Source organism: Talpa europaea (genome assembly GCF_964194135.1).
Source record: "Talpa europaea genome assembly, chromosome: X".
NCBI lineage: Eukaryota > Metazoa > Chordata > Mammalia > Eulipotyphla > Talpidae > Talpa > Talpa europaea.
The window spans coordinates 47,329,251-47,344,592 of record NC_140081.1 but is presented as its reverse complement, the minus strand read 5'-3'; the positions used below and the strand labels follow the sequence as shown (position 1 = coordinate 47,344,592).

Here is a 15,342-nt window from a genome sequence, read left to right as displayed (position 1 = left end):
TAACCCACAGAAAAGTAGGGTATGTTAGAACATAAGTACTGTGTCGGGTCACATATTAAAAGCTCAATAAAGGTTTGTTGAATGAACAATTTCTGTAAGTAGTATCTCCAATCATCTCTGTGTTTGAAGGGAAGATAAAACTGGCAACAGTATAAAAAATGGATTAGAGAGTAGGCAGCCTTAGAAAGTAAGCTCAGTTAGTGGATGCTAGTAATAATCATGGCTAGAGGGAATGAAAGGCTGGTTTAGCACAGTGGCTGTGGTCAGGGAAAGAAGGAGGCTGCTGGGAGAAGCACCACAAAAGTAGAGCTGATTAGATTCTCAGGGTGAGAGAGGCTTCAAGTCTGGGTGACTGAGAGGGTGATGATACCATTAACTGAGATAGGGAACACAAGAAAAGAAACATGTTTGGGGGAAGATGAGGAGTTTGAAGCTGGTATTGTGGTTTCTCCATTTCCAGAATCTACATTTAAGTCAGACCTCCTTGCCAGTCTTAACAGGGACCTAGCTCAGGCAGCAGCTAGGGGTGAATACTCTGGTTTGGTAAGGCCAGAGGAAAAACAGCTATCTGTGAGCCCACAGGGGTCAAGACTGTATTTTCCATCAACCCAAGACTGTAGAGCTTTGTCAGAGATTTCAGGATGACTGAGCTAAGGAAGGAGCATAGCATAAGATGGGGCGGGGGGGATTCAGACTCTGAGATAGGAGATAAAATGATTTAGGTGAGAAGATGCTTAGGAGTAGTAGTGATGATGGGGAACAGATTCTTCCCAGGATCTAGGTGGTCTGAGGATTCTTGATTCTGTGACAATATTGTATACCCAGGCCTAGTCTCTACTAACCACCACTTTGCAGTGGCAGCTTTATACCTACACATTAGATTTAACACCTAATCTGCCAGAGGACTTTGCCTGTGTCACAGCACACATTTGCCACACCCTCTGTAGAACCCTGGTTTTCTAAGGTTCTTTCCACCGGAAGCTATGACAGAAGGAAATGTGTGGGTGGGGAAGGGTAGAGGGTGAGGGGCCCAGGTTCCTGACACAGTCTACACCCAGGGAACGACGAGAAAGCGCCATGTTGAAGTCACTATCGCCACTCAGATCCTTCTTATTCCTGCAGCTGCCCCTGCTAGGGGTGGGGCTGAACTCCAAGGTCTTCGCATCCAGTGGGAATGAAGACATCATAACTGGTGGGAAACCTGGGGCTGGTGAGAAGGGAGGCTGTGGGAAGGGACCTTGTGGAAATGTGGAAACTGCCACTAGACATTACAATGATACAGGCAGAATTTAAGAGTGTTGTGGGGGGGGGGGGCAAGGGAATGATTCCTGGCCTCATACTGCTCCTTCTTCTGACCACCATTTCTTCTCTTCCCCTCCCCCACTTCATCTTCTCCCCAATCCAGATTTCTTCCCGACCTCTACCCCCACTGGAGCCCATGCTATTTCCACCCTGCCCCTTCCAGTGGTTCAGTGTTTAGTGTTCAATGTTGAGTACATGAACTGCACTTGGAACAGCAGCTCTGAGTCCCAGCCCACCAACCTGACTCTGCATTATTGGTATGAGAAGGGAAGAGGGGATTGCACAGGGGAGGGAGAGGAGGTGGTTGGATGAGAGACTATATGGTGACCAAGAAAGAGGGTAGTCAGTACCCCAGGCTCCCCGCTAATTTCTCCTGGGGCAAGTCATAAGTCAGTTCAGAGGAGATGGGGCTGCACCATGGATTTCTGTGGTCCCCAAGTTTACCCCACTGTTGCTCTTCTGTCAAACCTCTCTCCAGGTACCAGAATAATGATGAAGTTCGGGAGTGTGGCCACTACCTAATGTCTAAAGGCATTACTTCTGGCTGCTGGTTTAGAAAAGAAGAAATCGAACTCTATTACACATTTTTTGTCCAGCTCCAGGACCCACAGGATCCCCAGCGCAAGGCCATACAGACACTGAAACTGCAGAATCTGGGTAATTTGGAAAGGTGGTTAACTGTCTGGGGGTATTAGAAGGTACTGGAATATTTGGGATGGTTTCTTTTTGCCATCAGGGCAGAAAAGAGGCAATGAGGGACTGGGATGGGGAAGGGGAGGGTCTGGTGCATGACCTTCAGGATCCTGACTTGTCCAGCCAGGACATTGACCACACATGCACACATATCTCCAGTGATCCCCTGGGCTCCTGAGAATCTAACACTTCGCAACCTGAGTGAATCTCAGCTGGAACTAAGCTGGAGCAACAGCTACTTGAACAAATGTTTGGAGCACTTGGTGCAGTATCGGAGTAACCGGGACCAGAGCTGGACCGTGAGTGACTGGACACCTGAGCATAGAAGTCAAGGCCAAGCAAATGGGGATAAAGGATTTAGCCAAATGGGAGGGCCTGTTGTGAAGCTTCTGTTGTATGCCCATTCTCTGCCCTGCTCCAACTCCTTTCCTTGTCATCTCCATCAAGTCTTCATTAAGATTTCTCTCCCATACCCAGAGATAGGCAATTAACACTTAAGAGGATCAGTAGAAGAGGCAATTGACCTAGCCAGTGAAGGGAGTAGGTTTGGCTTGCCAAGTCCAGAGGAAGGGAGGAATGGAAAGAACAAGATGACATGGGTGGGGGGTAGCAGTTTTAATTTCCCCTTCTTTTATAGACATCTATGCTTTTCTTACCCTCTTTCTCCCCAAGGAACAACCAGTGGATCACAGACATAGCCTCTCTCTACCTAGTGTGGATGCACAGAAACTCTACACATTCCGTGTTCAGAGCCGGTTTAATCCGCTCTGTGGAAGCGCTCAGCTTTGGAGCGAATGGAGTCACACAATCCAGTGGGGCAGCAATACTTCAAGGGGTGAGATGGGCCTAATGCATGGCTCTGACCTATGAACCCAGCACTGCAACCTTTCTAGCACCACTGTTGTTTCCTCTAACTCCCTACCCTTAGGCCTCAAAGTTGTTGGTCTAGCTCAGCTCACTTTTCAACCCTAACCCCCAGGAAGCAAGGTCATTCTGAATAGGGTTGAGTCTGAGTGTTGTTGGGGTAGGGGGTGTGGATTGAAAAAGAAGCCAAAGAGTGCTTAAAGGGGAGCATTTCCAGAAGGTGGCAAGAAGATGGCTTTGGAGTCAGACAGATATAGGGTTTAAACCCCACGTCCTTTACATACTATCTCTTTGACCTCGGGCACATTACTAATGTCTTTGATTCTGGTTTGTCTTTTTTTTTTCCATCTTTGAAATGGTGATAATAATTGTTCCCCTGCTGAGGAATTTTGAGGATTAAGTATGCAGAGGGTGTCTAGCTCAGTGCCTGGCATCAGGTTGGGTCTCTACAAACATTGGCACATATTAGGGGCACTACAAATGCCAGATTCCTTTTCCTTGCTTCTACTCTATAGAAAATCCTTCGCTGTTTGCATCAGAAGCTGTGTTCATCCCCCTTGGCTCCATGGGATTGATTTTTATTAGCCTCATCTTTGTGTACTGCTGGCTGGAACGGTGAGATTTGGGGAAGCCCAGAAAAGTGAGGTGAGGGTGGTGGGGAATAGCAAGAGGGTTACCGGGTCTACAAAGCAGAGGCCAGGACTGTAAGGAAAGAGAGATCACCAAGTGGGCATGGTGACAGATGGAAGCTGCAGACACAAAATACAGAATCACTTTACACCACATGGCAGAACAAGGAGAAGGGTAATCAAAGAACTTAACCCATGTGCTCCTGCTCCCCTTTTCTCCCCCCCTCAGGACCATGCCCCGAATTCCTACCCTCAAGAACCTGGAGGATCTGGTTACTGAGTACCACGGCAACTTTTCGGTGAGAACACTGTCATACGCAGACTGCAGTCTGTCAACTGTCAACTGTCTACCAGCAAGACAGAGAATGGGGAGGGAAGCAGAAGCAAGGGGAAGGGGGGGGGCGCTTCACTGTCAGGATGTGGCCAACTGATGCGGGTATGGGCTAGACAGAGAGACACAGGAGAACTGATTATAGATTGATTGAGGCAGAAGGAAACAGTGGTATTGGGGGCCAGCAGTGTGTGTCTCTTCTGTAATCACAGTGGTTGCTGATGCTGTGACAGCTCCCTTAGCGCACAGCCTAGGCCTTTTACTTCTAGTCCCTAATTGACCTCTGACCCAGAGATCTCTGTCTTTAGGCCTGGAGTGGTGTATCTAAGGGATTGGCGGAGAGTCTGCAGCCAGACTACAGTGAACGGTTCTGTCATGTCAGTGAGATTCCCCCAAAAGGAGGGGCCCTAGGGGATGGTCCTGGAGGCTCTCCCTCCAGCCAGCATAGCCCCTACTGGGCTCTCCCCTGTTACACCCTGAAGCCTGAGCCCTGATACTGACTGTACCCCAGAGTCTTATAGTCCAAATTTGTACTAACTTTCCTCACACACCAGCCTGGGTCCAAATCCACCTTTCCACCCCCCTATCCCTTGACAGATTTTGAATTCTGTGCCCACCTGTAACTGTGCCCTCATTTAGTATTGCCTACTTAACCGCCTGCCCCTTTACCCTGTACATGATTCTCATCTTCCCTAACCCAGCCCTCCTCTTTATCAAATCCTTTCTCTTTTATCCCTCCCTCTTCCCATCTATCCTCCAATTGTTCCTGAATCAATTCAAAATAAAGTTTCTGTTGATAATCATCAAGAATGTCTATTGTTGGGGTGGGGAGCCAGGGAAATGGGGGAGGCATGGTACTGAGGGTTGGACGTTGTAATAGACTCACACTATGGCAGCGCCAGTACTACTAACTCAGAGGATGACTGTTCTAGAAAGCGACTTTTCTCTCTATGCCTGGTGCTCCTTCCAAGATCCAGTTTAGAGCTAGGTTTACATGTTGCCCCCATCCCAACAAATCTTACAGACCTCATCCAGGTTCATCTCTCCTAACCCTGACTCCACCTTGCATCACACATACCACTTCTGATGTCATAATCCCTCTACTGCTGCCTCAGGCCCCACCCCTAGGGATACTGGACGGTTACAACTGCCAGTAGCACTCCCCTGTCTGCCCTGTGTGGACTTCTTCAGATACAACCCATCTGCTTCTTCAGTTCACCAATCCTATGGCCCACTTGCCCTCCCCCACAAGACCTCTAGAACACCCTCCTCCTGTATGATTGCTCAATCTTCTCTCTGAAGAGTGACATCTTGACAGCATGTTTATCTTTATCAAACATGGAGGTGAGGGGCATCATAGAGATCTACTCTGTGTGTCAGGCCGGGGAGGTTTGAGGGTGGTAAAGACCACAGGAATGGCATATCAAGGGAAGGGCCATGTGTCCCATCCTTTCTTCTCAGATAATCAGCAATTTCTGGCCAATACCAACTGCTCTGTCCTCCTGTTGCTACATTACACACGCAGTAAATTGGGGTTGGCTAAAAAAGGTGAGGAGTTTGGGGAGGGGGCTAATGGCCAAGGGTCAAAAATAGTGGGGTCACATCCAGACCCCAAACCCTTCTTCTGATAAGAAGATGGTTTCTTGAATCTATTCCGTATAGGATCCCTACCCCCACCCCATTGCTCCTACTCCCAGAGGTGCGAAGGGTGTCTCTGGATTCACCAGAGATAGAATGTGAAACAGAACAGGCAGACTGACTGAAATACACTGCTGAGGGGAGCAGCGGGCGAGACAGGTCTGCTGTGCCATGTGGGTAGCTCCTGACAATAGCTTCACAGTGCTGTGCTTAACCCCTTGCACCACCAGAGAGGCCCCCACTCCCTTTCTCTAGTTGCCCCAGTTATCCTGTGGCCTCCCTCTAGTCACCATCGATTTGTGTGATGAAGCGGGGACAATGAAGATGCTTTTCCTGATCAAGACCCCTTCGGAGTATGCCACCAAATACCTCACGGCTCGAAACACCTACTACGTTTGTAAGATCGAACGTGGGCCACCAGGTAGAGTCTTCGGAGCATTCCCCAGGGATAGAGCAAGACCCTCAAGGTGGATTGTGAATCTTGTCCTTAAAATTGGGCACCCTCAACTAGATGCAAATTGACCATGTCCAGCAGTCTAAGAAAGATCACTTTTTAAAGACTATTGGCTAAGTTCACACATACCATGCCCACCACCTGATCCTAGGGATGGACTTAGTGGGAGGAAAATATGGTACACCACTTCAAGGTAGTGTTGAGTGTTAAGGTCCTGAAATCTTGGAAGGGTGGAGACTGGGTGACAGGACTAGGGATAGTGCACTGCTGTATCCACAGGAACCAGATTGGAAAATGCCTACAAAGCCTTTGTGCCCCTCCTGAAGAATCCTGAACCTGAGCTAACAGGTAAGGTGCATGATGAATGTGGAGAGAAGAGCACAGAGAACACTGCACACAGCTGGGAGGTGGAGAATATAGGGTGGGACTAAGGTATTACAGCAGGTAGGATCACAGGATCTTAAGAAAGAAGGAAGAACATCTAGGTCAAATTTAGGAGGATGTGTTGCTCAAACCAGGCGCAGTGGGCATGTGTCACCTCTCCCCCATCTTCTCGGCCATCTTTTCAGTATATCTCCCTACCACCACCCCATTATTTCCTCTTCCCCTTCATTCTTTTCTCTTGGTGTCTTGGTGTCCCAATTCCCACTGAAAAGGGCAAAGCTTAGGCTCCTTCAGGTCACTCCTCAGCCTAGCTTTAGACCCAGTTACTCCAACTGATCATTTGAATGACAGGAGGAATGAGCATGGCAGGTCTCTGGGCCTTGGATGTGGGAATATTTTTTCCTGGTTCCTAGATGCCTTGCGCACACAGTGTGACTTCCTGGAGCGAAGCCGAATAAAGTTGCTTAGAAGCCAAGAAGCCAAGAAGCTTGCTCAAATTGAATCCTCTATGAACCTTCCAGTAAGACTTCCTAAATGTGGTCTGTCCCAGTACCCACCTTTTCCCACCAGCCAGCCAAAGGTTCATCTACCCTGGCTCTCTGGGCGAATTTCCATTCTAAATCTGACATCGATGCCCGAGGCCTATGCCCAACCTCTCTTGTCCTGCCTTTGGCCCTAGTTGGTAGAAATCATCCCGGAAGGGGCCGCTTATTTTTTTTTTTTTAACTTACTGACCTTTTCCTTTCTCAGTCCAAGTCATCAAGATCTGATGAAGATGGACCCGTTCGCAGGGGACCACCTTATAGGACCAGAGTGGAATTTTACAGGAGGGATAGACATCGTTAACTAAATAAAATGACCAAGTGAGAGCAGTGATACTAAGTATGAAATGACTGGAATTTTATGTGAGCTTCCTTTTTTGAGAAATATTTCTCCCAATATCTGCACCAAGGCATAATGGTGCCGCAAGCACCATGTAGGCCCTCGGAGTGGATAGGAACGGCAGGAGCACGCACATGGGTGGGGGTGAGGAAAGACTGTGAAGTCTAGTACAATGAGTCTTTAAGGGATGGAGTAGGGGGTGGGGTCTTCTCCAACCAGACTATCTCCCCTAGGGAGGCCTATCAGCCGTCTACTCCTGCTGAGGTTAGGTGACTAATCGGCATCTCCCCCACCCCCCCCAACTCCACCACCTCTCCCAGCCGGAAATTCCCCCACCCCCCATCTCTCTGCCTCTGGGAAGTCCCTCCTCTGGCTCTTTGCCTCCCCCTCTTCCTCCCCCTTATCCGAGGGGAGCAGGGAGGCAGCAGAAACCAGAGCAGGTTATAGGCATTTATTGAATTTATTCATTTATTGATTTGACACACTTCTCCACTCCAATCTAGCACATGATACAATCTGGGTAGGCCAGGCGTTGACACAGGAAATGATGGGAACCCACAGCAGGAGTGGGGGAGGGGACAATGCAAAGGGGACTGGGGGAGGGGCTGCTTTGGGGGCTGGGGTGGAGGAGCCCCAGATGGCCTCCCTGGCAGGTGCTAGTAAACCTGATCCACATTCCCTTCCATCCCCACTCATTTCTCATACCCTCAGCCAAGCTCCCCGGCTCCCCCTTCCTTGTTCTACCCCTCCCCATTTGCCAACACACACACACACACACACACACATACTCACATTCACACACACACACATGCATGCACCAACGAGCTTCCACATAACCCCTGTAGTCAGGCAAGGGGAAGAAGGGCAGGGACAGCTGTCAGGGGCCTTGAACAGGGAGGTCTCTGTACCTAACTTTACCACCCTAAATCCTTCCCGCCTCTTTCCCCCCTCCCATCCCCTTCCCAGGCCACAAACTAATTCCAGGCCTCCGACACACTCTCCCCCCATAGCACAAACCCACAGTGATTGGGCCATGGGAAGGTGTGGCTGCACCCCAACACCACACACTCGCAGGCACAGGTTGACAGAATAAGGGGACCCGGCTTAGCTCTTTCCTTAGGGAAACTCCAAGCTAGCTCCACCCAGACCATGTTCTGGTCCACATGAGTGCTCTTCTCCTGGCTTAGTGCTGTTCCCTACTGCTGTTCTCTACCCTCTCCGTGGGCCTGGAGCTCTCTCTCCCACTTCCCCTTTCCTGAGTACTGTCCGTAGTGTTTGCATCATATCGCTTTGACAAGGCCTTCAGAAAGAAAAAAGCACTCTCCCCATCACTAGCACCTTGCTACTATTAAAAATCTCTATATTTGTGTTTAGAGTTCTTTAAAAGTTCAAAAAAAGTCTTTCTGTTATCTGCAGCCTTCCAAGGGTGATTTGGCCTGGTGAGCCACTCCAGTGCTCAGACCTTGACCCTTCCAGGTCCCCGCTTCCCCCCCCAACCCTATTGGCTTAAGGGGCCACTGCATAAAAATCCCAGGCTCAACCTAGCTTGGACCAGCTTAGATAAGACTCTACAAAAAGTCCTGCCCCAAAGGCAGGGGTAAGGCCACTGGTGACTTCACATTTCCAACAGCATTGCCCACCCCTGCTACAAGGCCCAGGGGGTAGGAATGGGGGGGGGAGTCAAGGATGGCTCCCAAGAGGGGGCCTTACCCCCTAATTGGCACAGTGAGAATAAACCCTCTCCCTTTCTCCCACCCCTTTCCCTCCCCCCGCCCCAGTCCCCTTGAGGCAGCTTTCCTTTATAATTTCCTCAACACCCATGTGAACAGACCCCACTCTAGCTCTAAAGTAGGGTCCCAATTCCTGGGGAGGGGTCAAGGGTAAAGAGTGGATTTGGACACGCCTGACTCCACCTCTGAAGCAGGGGCCAAAGCTTCCAGCCATGGCTCAGGGATCTGTGGGAAGAAGAAATAGAGGACAAAGTAAGAGGCTCATCCGGGACATGACAAGTTTCTACCATCAAGGGTCACACTTTGTAAGGATGGGTGCTGCTGGGGGGCCCAGAGGTCCTATCTGGAAAGGAAGCCACTCCACTATGACATCTTCCCTCTAATCCCTGGGATTCTGGCAATTCCTAGTTCTAAATCTCCCCCTTGCTCAGATCATGGGACTAGATGGGCACCCAGGAGTGGGTAGAGGTTGTGAGAGGCTACCGTGATCAAGGGGTGCCATACCTGGCTCAAAGTTGAAGTCCAGTCCCTCGCCCCCATCCATGAGGTCGCTGATAATGTTATCCATGTCACACTCCAGGTTCTCCATATACATATCAAGATCTAGATCCTGAGGCATTCTGTCTTGGCTTGGAGCTTCAGTAGGGGGTGTGAACATGGGAGTCCCCAGGGTCTTGGGGACGGACACATCCCCCATGACTGGAGGGGGTGTTAGCATAGAAAGGCTGGGAACCAGACCACTTGGGCCTGCAGCCTCTAGGGGCTTGGGACACAGGCCAACTCCTGTGGCTACCTTACTGGAAGAAGGTATCCCTCCCAGCAACAGAAGTGTTGGAGCTTGGGACAGAATTGGATCTACCTGGGTCATGAGGACATCGGCAGGGGGTGGTGGCGTGTCAGAGGTGAGCAGGGCCTCCAGAGACTGGGAGCTTGAGAAGCACCCTTCTGCTGACAGGGGCCCCTCTGCTGGGCTAAAGAGGGAGGTGCTGTAGGTGTGCAAGGGGCCTGGAACCCCAGGATGCTGCAAAGAGAAGCCAGAGAGACTATTCCGAGATAGCAGGGAATGGGAAGATGCAAGATTGAGCCCGTCTAACAGCTCCAGGTCTTCATTAAGGGTAGGGGGGACTCCCCCGGCGTAGCTGCTGACAGAGGCTGGCATTTCCTCCTCTGCCAGCACCTCAGGCTCTGGTCTCATGGGGGAGAGCCGAGTGCTGACAGTGCTAGCATTTGAACTGCTCCGTGGACGGAAGGCGGTCCACACATCGGCTTCCTCACGGCTTCGAGAGCAAGGGCTACCTGACCACTTGGAGAAATGGCCCACAGGACTCTTTGGAGTGGCACCTTCAGGTGGAGCTGGCAGCACGGTTGGTTTCTTCTTGGGGGCCTTGCTGCGGCCACGGAGCAGCTTGCTGCTGCTATCCATGGAGGCTGCCCTGCGGCGGGGTGCCTTGCCACTCTTGCCTCCCTCCGGGTTCAGCATCCACCAAGAGCTCTTGCCGGTGGCTTCGTTGTGAACCTTGATGAATTTGCTGTGCAGGGACAGGTTGTGACGGATCGAGTTCTGGAGGGGACAGAGGCAGCAGGAAAGTGGCATGAGGTGCATGTAGGGGAGGTGAGTAGCCAGCAGTCCCATCTAAAGGGATGCTGGGGGGCCTCCCTGGTGGCACAGGGGTTAAAGACAGTGCTATCAAGCTATAGCCAGCCACTGCCTCAAGAGCTCAATCCCCAGCCAGGGAGCTACCCACATGGTGCAGCAGACCTCTTTTGTCTAACCTGCTGCTCCCCTCAGCAGTGTATTTCAGTAGATCTGCTGTTCTGCTCCCTACTCTGTCTCTGGTGAATCCTCTCACCCCCCCCCCCCCAGTACCTCTGGCCAATACCCCAGCTCCTGTATGCATAAATAAATCAATCTAAAAAAAATACAGGGATGCTGGGACACAGAAGGGCATTCCTGGAAAATCAGAGCTAGTTGAATCAAGGGGAAAATGGGCAGGTGCAGGGGCAGGGACTAGGAACAAGGGGGGAGTTGCAAACAGTTCCCACCTAGAGACAAGCTGCTGAGCCTCTGCTCCAGACTTCTCCACACAAGGGTTTGGGAGACAACCTGAATAACTACCTATTGCAGAGGGCCATGCACCCACCCTGGAAAGGTAGCTCCTGGCAAGCTCCTGGCAAGGTAGTCCCCCCAATCTCTGGGGGAGGTGTCTGGGGTGGGTGGGCATGGGGGAGATGTGCTCCCAGCTCAGGTAGGAAAGAGCACTCCACAGCTCCACCCTGTTCCTTGAGTGCATGCTTGGGTAGAGTTTACAGGACAGGGCAGAACACCAACCCAGAACTGACCCACCCTGTCCTGAGCCAGTTCTCTGACTAGGTGGGGGGCCTGGAAGCTCAACCTGACTGCTGCTCCATTCCTCCCAGGGCACTCGGGACCCAGATCTCTGTAAAATTAAATTCCTTTAAAAAAAACTTTTTTTTTTTCCTGGGCCTTCCTGATAGCACAGGGGTTAAAGTCGCAGCACTATGAAGCTATCTGCAGCCACTGTGGCATGAGTTTGATCCCCAGCCAGGGAGCTAACCCACATGGCACAGCAGACCTCTCCTGTCTCTCCCACTGCTCCCCTCAGCAGTGTATTTCTGTAGATCCTCCTGTTCTGCTCCCCATACTGTCTCTGGTGAATCCTCTCTCACACCCCCCACCCCCGCATCTCTGGCCCACACCCCAGTTCTTGTATGCATAAATAAAAATAAATCTTTAAAAGAAAAAAAAACTTTTTTAAAGATTTCTCTCAATTCGAGGACATAGGTCCTTCACTGTCCTTAACATTCAGGCCAGGTTTCTTACTGTGCCACAAACACAAAAGGCACATTTCTCCTTCCCTCCTTGTTCTGGGAAGGCTCCCCTTCCCTAAAGTCTACAGTTTATCAAGATCAAGTTTAAGTCCCTGCTCTTTCATAAGGTGGTTTGACTCTTGCAGCCAAATTTCTTATACAGTATTTTCAATCTGTTCTCCAAAATTTTATTGAACCTATATTGTGTTGTTTATAGTTTTTGATTAGTCTCACTAAATGGAAGTGCCAAGGACATGGATCACGTTGTCCAGCTGGGCAGTCCCCAACAGTGAGTGCCCCTCAGAGTGCCAAGTTCCCAGCACGTATTCAAGCTGCCGGTACAGAAGCTATACTATTTGTTGCCTGATTGGTGGGTGAGCCCTGGGTGATGGTGGTGAGGCTTCCCTTGAAGGTCTGTTGGTTCCTGAGTGCCTTAGATATTGTTCTCCCTTCTTCCCTGGCTGTTAATATTCTGTAAGAGAGAAGTTTTTTCCAGGGGTACAAGTTGCTGAGACTGGCAGCTTCTTGAGCCCTCAGAGCAGCTTATTTCTCCTGGTTTCCCCAGGCTAGTCACACCATCCTTTTGTGTTTCTTCCCTTCCACCCCCAACCTCCCTTGTCCTCCCTACCCCTTTCCCCTACTTCTCAAGAATTTGTGCACAAAGATCTCTAACCTTAGGGGCATTTGACCTCCCAGATGGAGCTTAGTGTTTAGAAAATAGGGTGGAGCCCAGAAGGGCTGGAGCAAATAGGAGCTGAGGTTCTGAAAAGTTCGAAGTCTCTTTCATGTTCTGACTGGTGCTCTAGATAGAGACCTTTTGCCTAGGGAAAGATGCTTAGGAGCTTTTAGTTCCAGGGTTCTTTAGCTTGGACAACTCCATGTTTGCCTGGGACCCTGCAGTAATGGCACTTCCAATTACTATGGCTGCATGGACACTCCTAATTCCTTCAAGGAACTAGTTACTAAGGACCACAGTGACTTCTAGTACCATGGTTCTCCCCCTTTTCATCCTCTAACTCTGGGTCTACCAAGAAGGCCCATTCCTTGCCCTGCTACACAGTACCCATGAGGTCCATTTGTTCATCTCTTTTTTAGGTCTCAGAACATGTACAACCTCCTCTTTGGAAAGGTCAGCTCTCAAGAAGCTCATAATTACCCATTATAAGAGGATGACTGCTAATTGATTCCCATGCCACCTAAATTGGCTTTTTTTTTTTTTTTTGGTTCTAAGTGAGTGTGCCGCCCCCTGGTGGGGTGGGAGGAACCCTGGCATATCACCAGGCTTCCCCCTTGGAGTGGGGGACCAGGGAATGAGACCCTTGGCGGACCCAGGGTCTACTTGATTTGGCTTTGCCATCATTCCAGAGAAGAGAATCTGGCAGCACAACTTCAGAAAGAGCACATGATTTATAGTTAGACCCGAGTTCAAGTCCTTATTCTACTATCAGGAGAGTTTCCTAGCCTTTCTCTACCTTATGTAAAATGCGGAATCTCAGAATTGCCATGAAGATTAATAAAATTAAAAAGGGAAAACTACTTTGTAGACTAAAAAAAGTCCCATATATGTGTAAATTATAAGGAGGGGACGATACTCTTACAGCATAAATAACAACTCCGGAAAATGAACTTAAGGGAAAAGAAAAACAGCTGTGTAGGCTGCTTCCAAGGAGGGGATCTCTTTATGAACAGAGATGGTGGTGTGGCAGTCTACCCAGAAATAGTGCCAAGGGTCTCTCAGTCAGCTGTCCTGTTTTCTGTTCTGCCCAACCCCTAGGGACACTGCAGATCTTATCCCTGGGTTTCTTATGCCTAGGGGATGACCCACTGCTCATTCAACCTTCTGGACTTCCTTGTTTGCTGACCTCACCACTTATGGGGAGTACAAGACATCAATAGGAGTTAAGCCTCCCCAATCTTGTGATTAGAGCAATTTGTGAGATCTTTTCTCAGTTTCTTCATGGGAGACCAAAGGCACTGCCAACCTGTGCTCTAATGTCTATCTATTTTCCTCATGACTAATGTTCCTCAACAATAAATGAAGACGTTCCCAAATTTGGGTAGTCCCTTATGAGGAGGGAGTTTCTTGGTATTATCTGGTAAAATTGAGACAGGTACCAGCTAAAACCCCTCTTCCCTCCTTAGTGTGTAAGATCAGCTGCCTTACCACATAAATATCCCATAAAAGGAAAGAAACCAACCTTTTGCCTCTTCACTCCCTCTTCTCAGGTAGTGAGCAGTTCCAGAACAGTACCTCACACTGAGGTTTTGGAAGGCAAGCAGGGAATCCAAGTAATCCCACAGGAATGGGAGAAAAGGTGTTGGGGTGGGAGGTGGGGGAGGAGGGTAGGCTAGGTTCATGTGGGGGAATCCACACAGTTCCTGCTGTACATAGGATAAAGACTTCTCTGTGGGAATAAGTGTTTGGGGTGGCCCAAGCCAAAGTGCTGGAAGTGTTGAGCAGTGAGCAGAGAATTAAAATTTCTCCAAGGCAAGGACAGTGTCTTATTCATCTGTGATCCTCCAGCATCAAGCATTGAGCCTGGTATATACTATGTTCTAAGTAAATGTTTGTCTAATTGACCATTGAAGGTGGATATCTGGGTTGGGGCTGTTAAAGGGGCCCCAGAGTAGAAGTAAGGAGGTTAGGGGGCCCAAGGGCATACAGTTTTGGGACTGTGGTAAGGGGTCATAGTTACCTTCCATCCTGCTGAGCTGTTGCTGTCACCCTTGTCCTTGAAGTAGGGCACAGTGCGGACCATCCACTCATAGATCTGGGCCAGTGTCAGTCGCTTCTCCGGGGCGCTTTCAATGGCCTGGCTGATGAGTTCTGCATATGACTGATTTCCCCAGGCATTCCGGCGGGAGCCTCCCTTCCGAGGACCTGTTACAGCTCCTAGGATCGCGGGCTGGGGGCCCCCTGCCGGCTCTGGAAGCCGGGAGGGCAACAGGATCGGCTCCGAGCGCCCCTCCGGGTGTACCTTCTCTCCCAGACCTGACTCCACCTCGGGCGGTTCGGAGGGCTCGGTAGCGAGCTCAGGTCGGGGAAGGGGCCAGGTGCAGGAGCGGGGACGGCTCTGGGGTTCGAAGTCGGGGTCGAGGTCTATGATCGCGTCAGCCTCTGTGGCTGAATTCTCATTCCCTGGATCCATACGTGGAGTTGGACCTCCGCCGCTCAGCGTTCAGAGGAGCCTGCCACAGTCCCTCACGATGCCTCCCCCGAGGGGGGAAGCACCGAGGGCCAGGAGGCACATTCCTGCCAGTCTTCAGAAAGTCGAGAACTCCCCCACTCCGCGCGCTCCGGGACACTAGCCCCCTAGCTGTTCCTTCCACACACAGTTCTCTGATCCTCTTCTCGACTACAGCCTGCAGCCTCAGAGCTCTTTCCGAGACACCACCTGTAACCTCCGCCTAGCGAAGACACTTTTTCTCCAACCTCTCACTCAGCTTCCTGCTCTTTTAAACCAGAGGCACCGTATCCCCTCAAATATTGCGCTCCCATCCCCGAAAGTCTCTTTAGCCGCAGTTCCCTCCGCCTTTTAAGTTGCTGCCCCCCGGACACTCCTCCTAAATTTCCTCCACCCGGATCACTGCCCTCCCCCACGCCCC

The 15,342-nt window shown here is 50.4% G+C and overlaps 3 protein-coding genes across 4 annotated transcripts; 2 read left to right on the top strand and 1 right to left on the bottom strand.

Moving 5' to 3' along the window:
* Positions 1-1,077: 1,077 nt before the first annotated feature.
* Positions 1,078-4,313, top strand: IL2RG (interleukin 2 receptor subunit gamma; the record flags this gene model as incomplete). 2 transcript variants are annotated; one of them, XM_084258063.1, is made up of 8 exons in its annotated part: positions 1,078-1,192; positions 1,406-1,559; positions 1,781-1,959; positions 2,155-2,294; positions 2,668-2,830; positions 3,375-3,474; positions 3,718-3,787; positions 4,128-4,313. In XM_084258063.1, 8 exons carry the CDS (start codon positions 1,078-1,080, stop codon positions 4,311-4,313), a joined length of 1,107 nt encoding a protein of 368 aa, XP_084114189.1. The 2 variants fall into 2 exon arrangements, with proteins under 2 accessions (XP_084114189.1, XP_084114188.1); XM_084258062.1 differs by having other exon boundaries at positions 1,078-1,225.
* An 825-nt stretch (positions 4,314-5,138) lies between these two features.
* On the top strand, positions 5,139-7,141 carry LOC311187555 (uncharacterized protein CXorf65 homolog; the record flags this gene model as incomplete). Its single annotated transcript, XM_084258929.1, has 6 exons — positions 5,139-5,163; positions 5,281-5,367; positions 5,744-5,878; positions 6,191-6,259; positions 6,709-6,815; positions 7,046-7,141. The coding sequence occupies 6 exons, from the start codon at positions 5,139-5,141 to the stop codon at positions 7,139-7,141; spliced, it is 519 nt and encodes a 172-aa protein (XP_084115055.1).
* Positions 7,142-9,124: 1,983 nt separating this feature from the next.
* Positions 9,125-14,897, bottom strand: FOXO4 (forkhead box O4; the record flags this gene model as incomplete). The annotated part of the gene is made up of 3 exons (XM_084258928.1): positions 14,433-14,897; positions 9,412-10,468; positions 9,125-9,132 (listed from the first exon to the last, which is right to left on the bottom strand). Exons 1-3 carry the CDS (start codon positions 14,883-14,885, stop codon positions 9,125-9,127), a joined length of 1,518 nt encoding a protein of 505 aa, XP_084115054.1. The 5' UTR covers positions 14,886-14,897.
* Between the last annotated feature and the right edge of the window lie 445 nt (positions 14,898-15,342).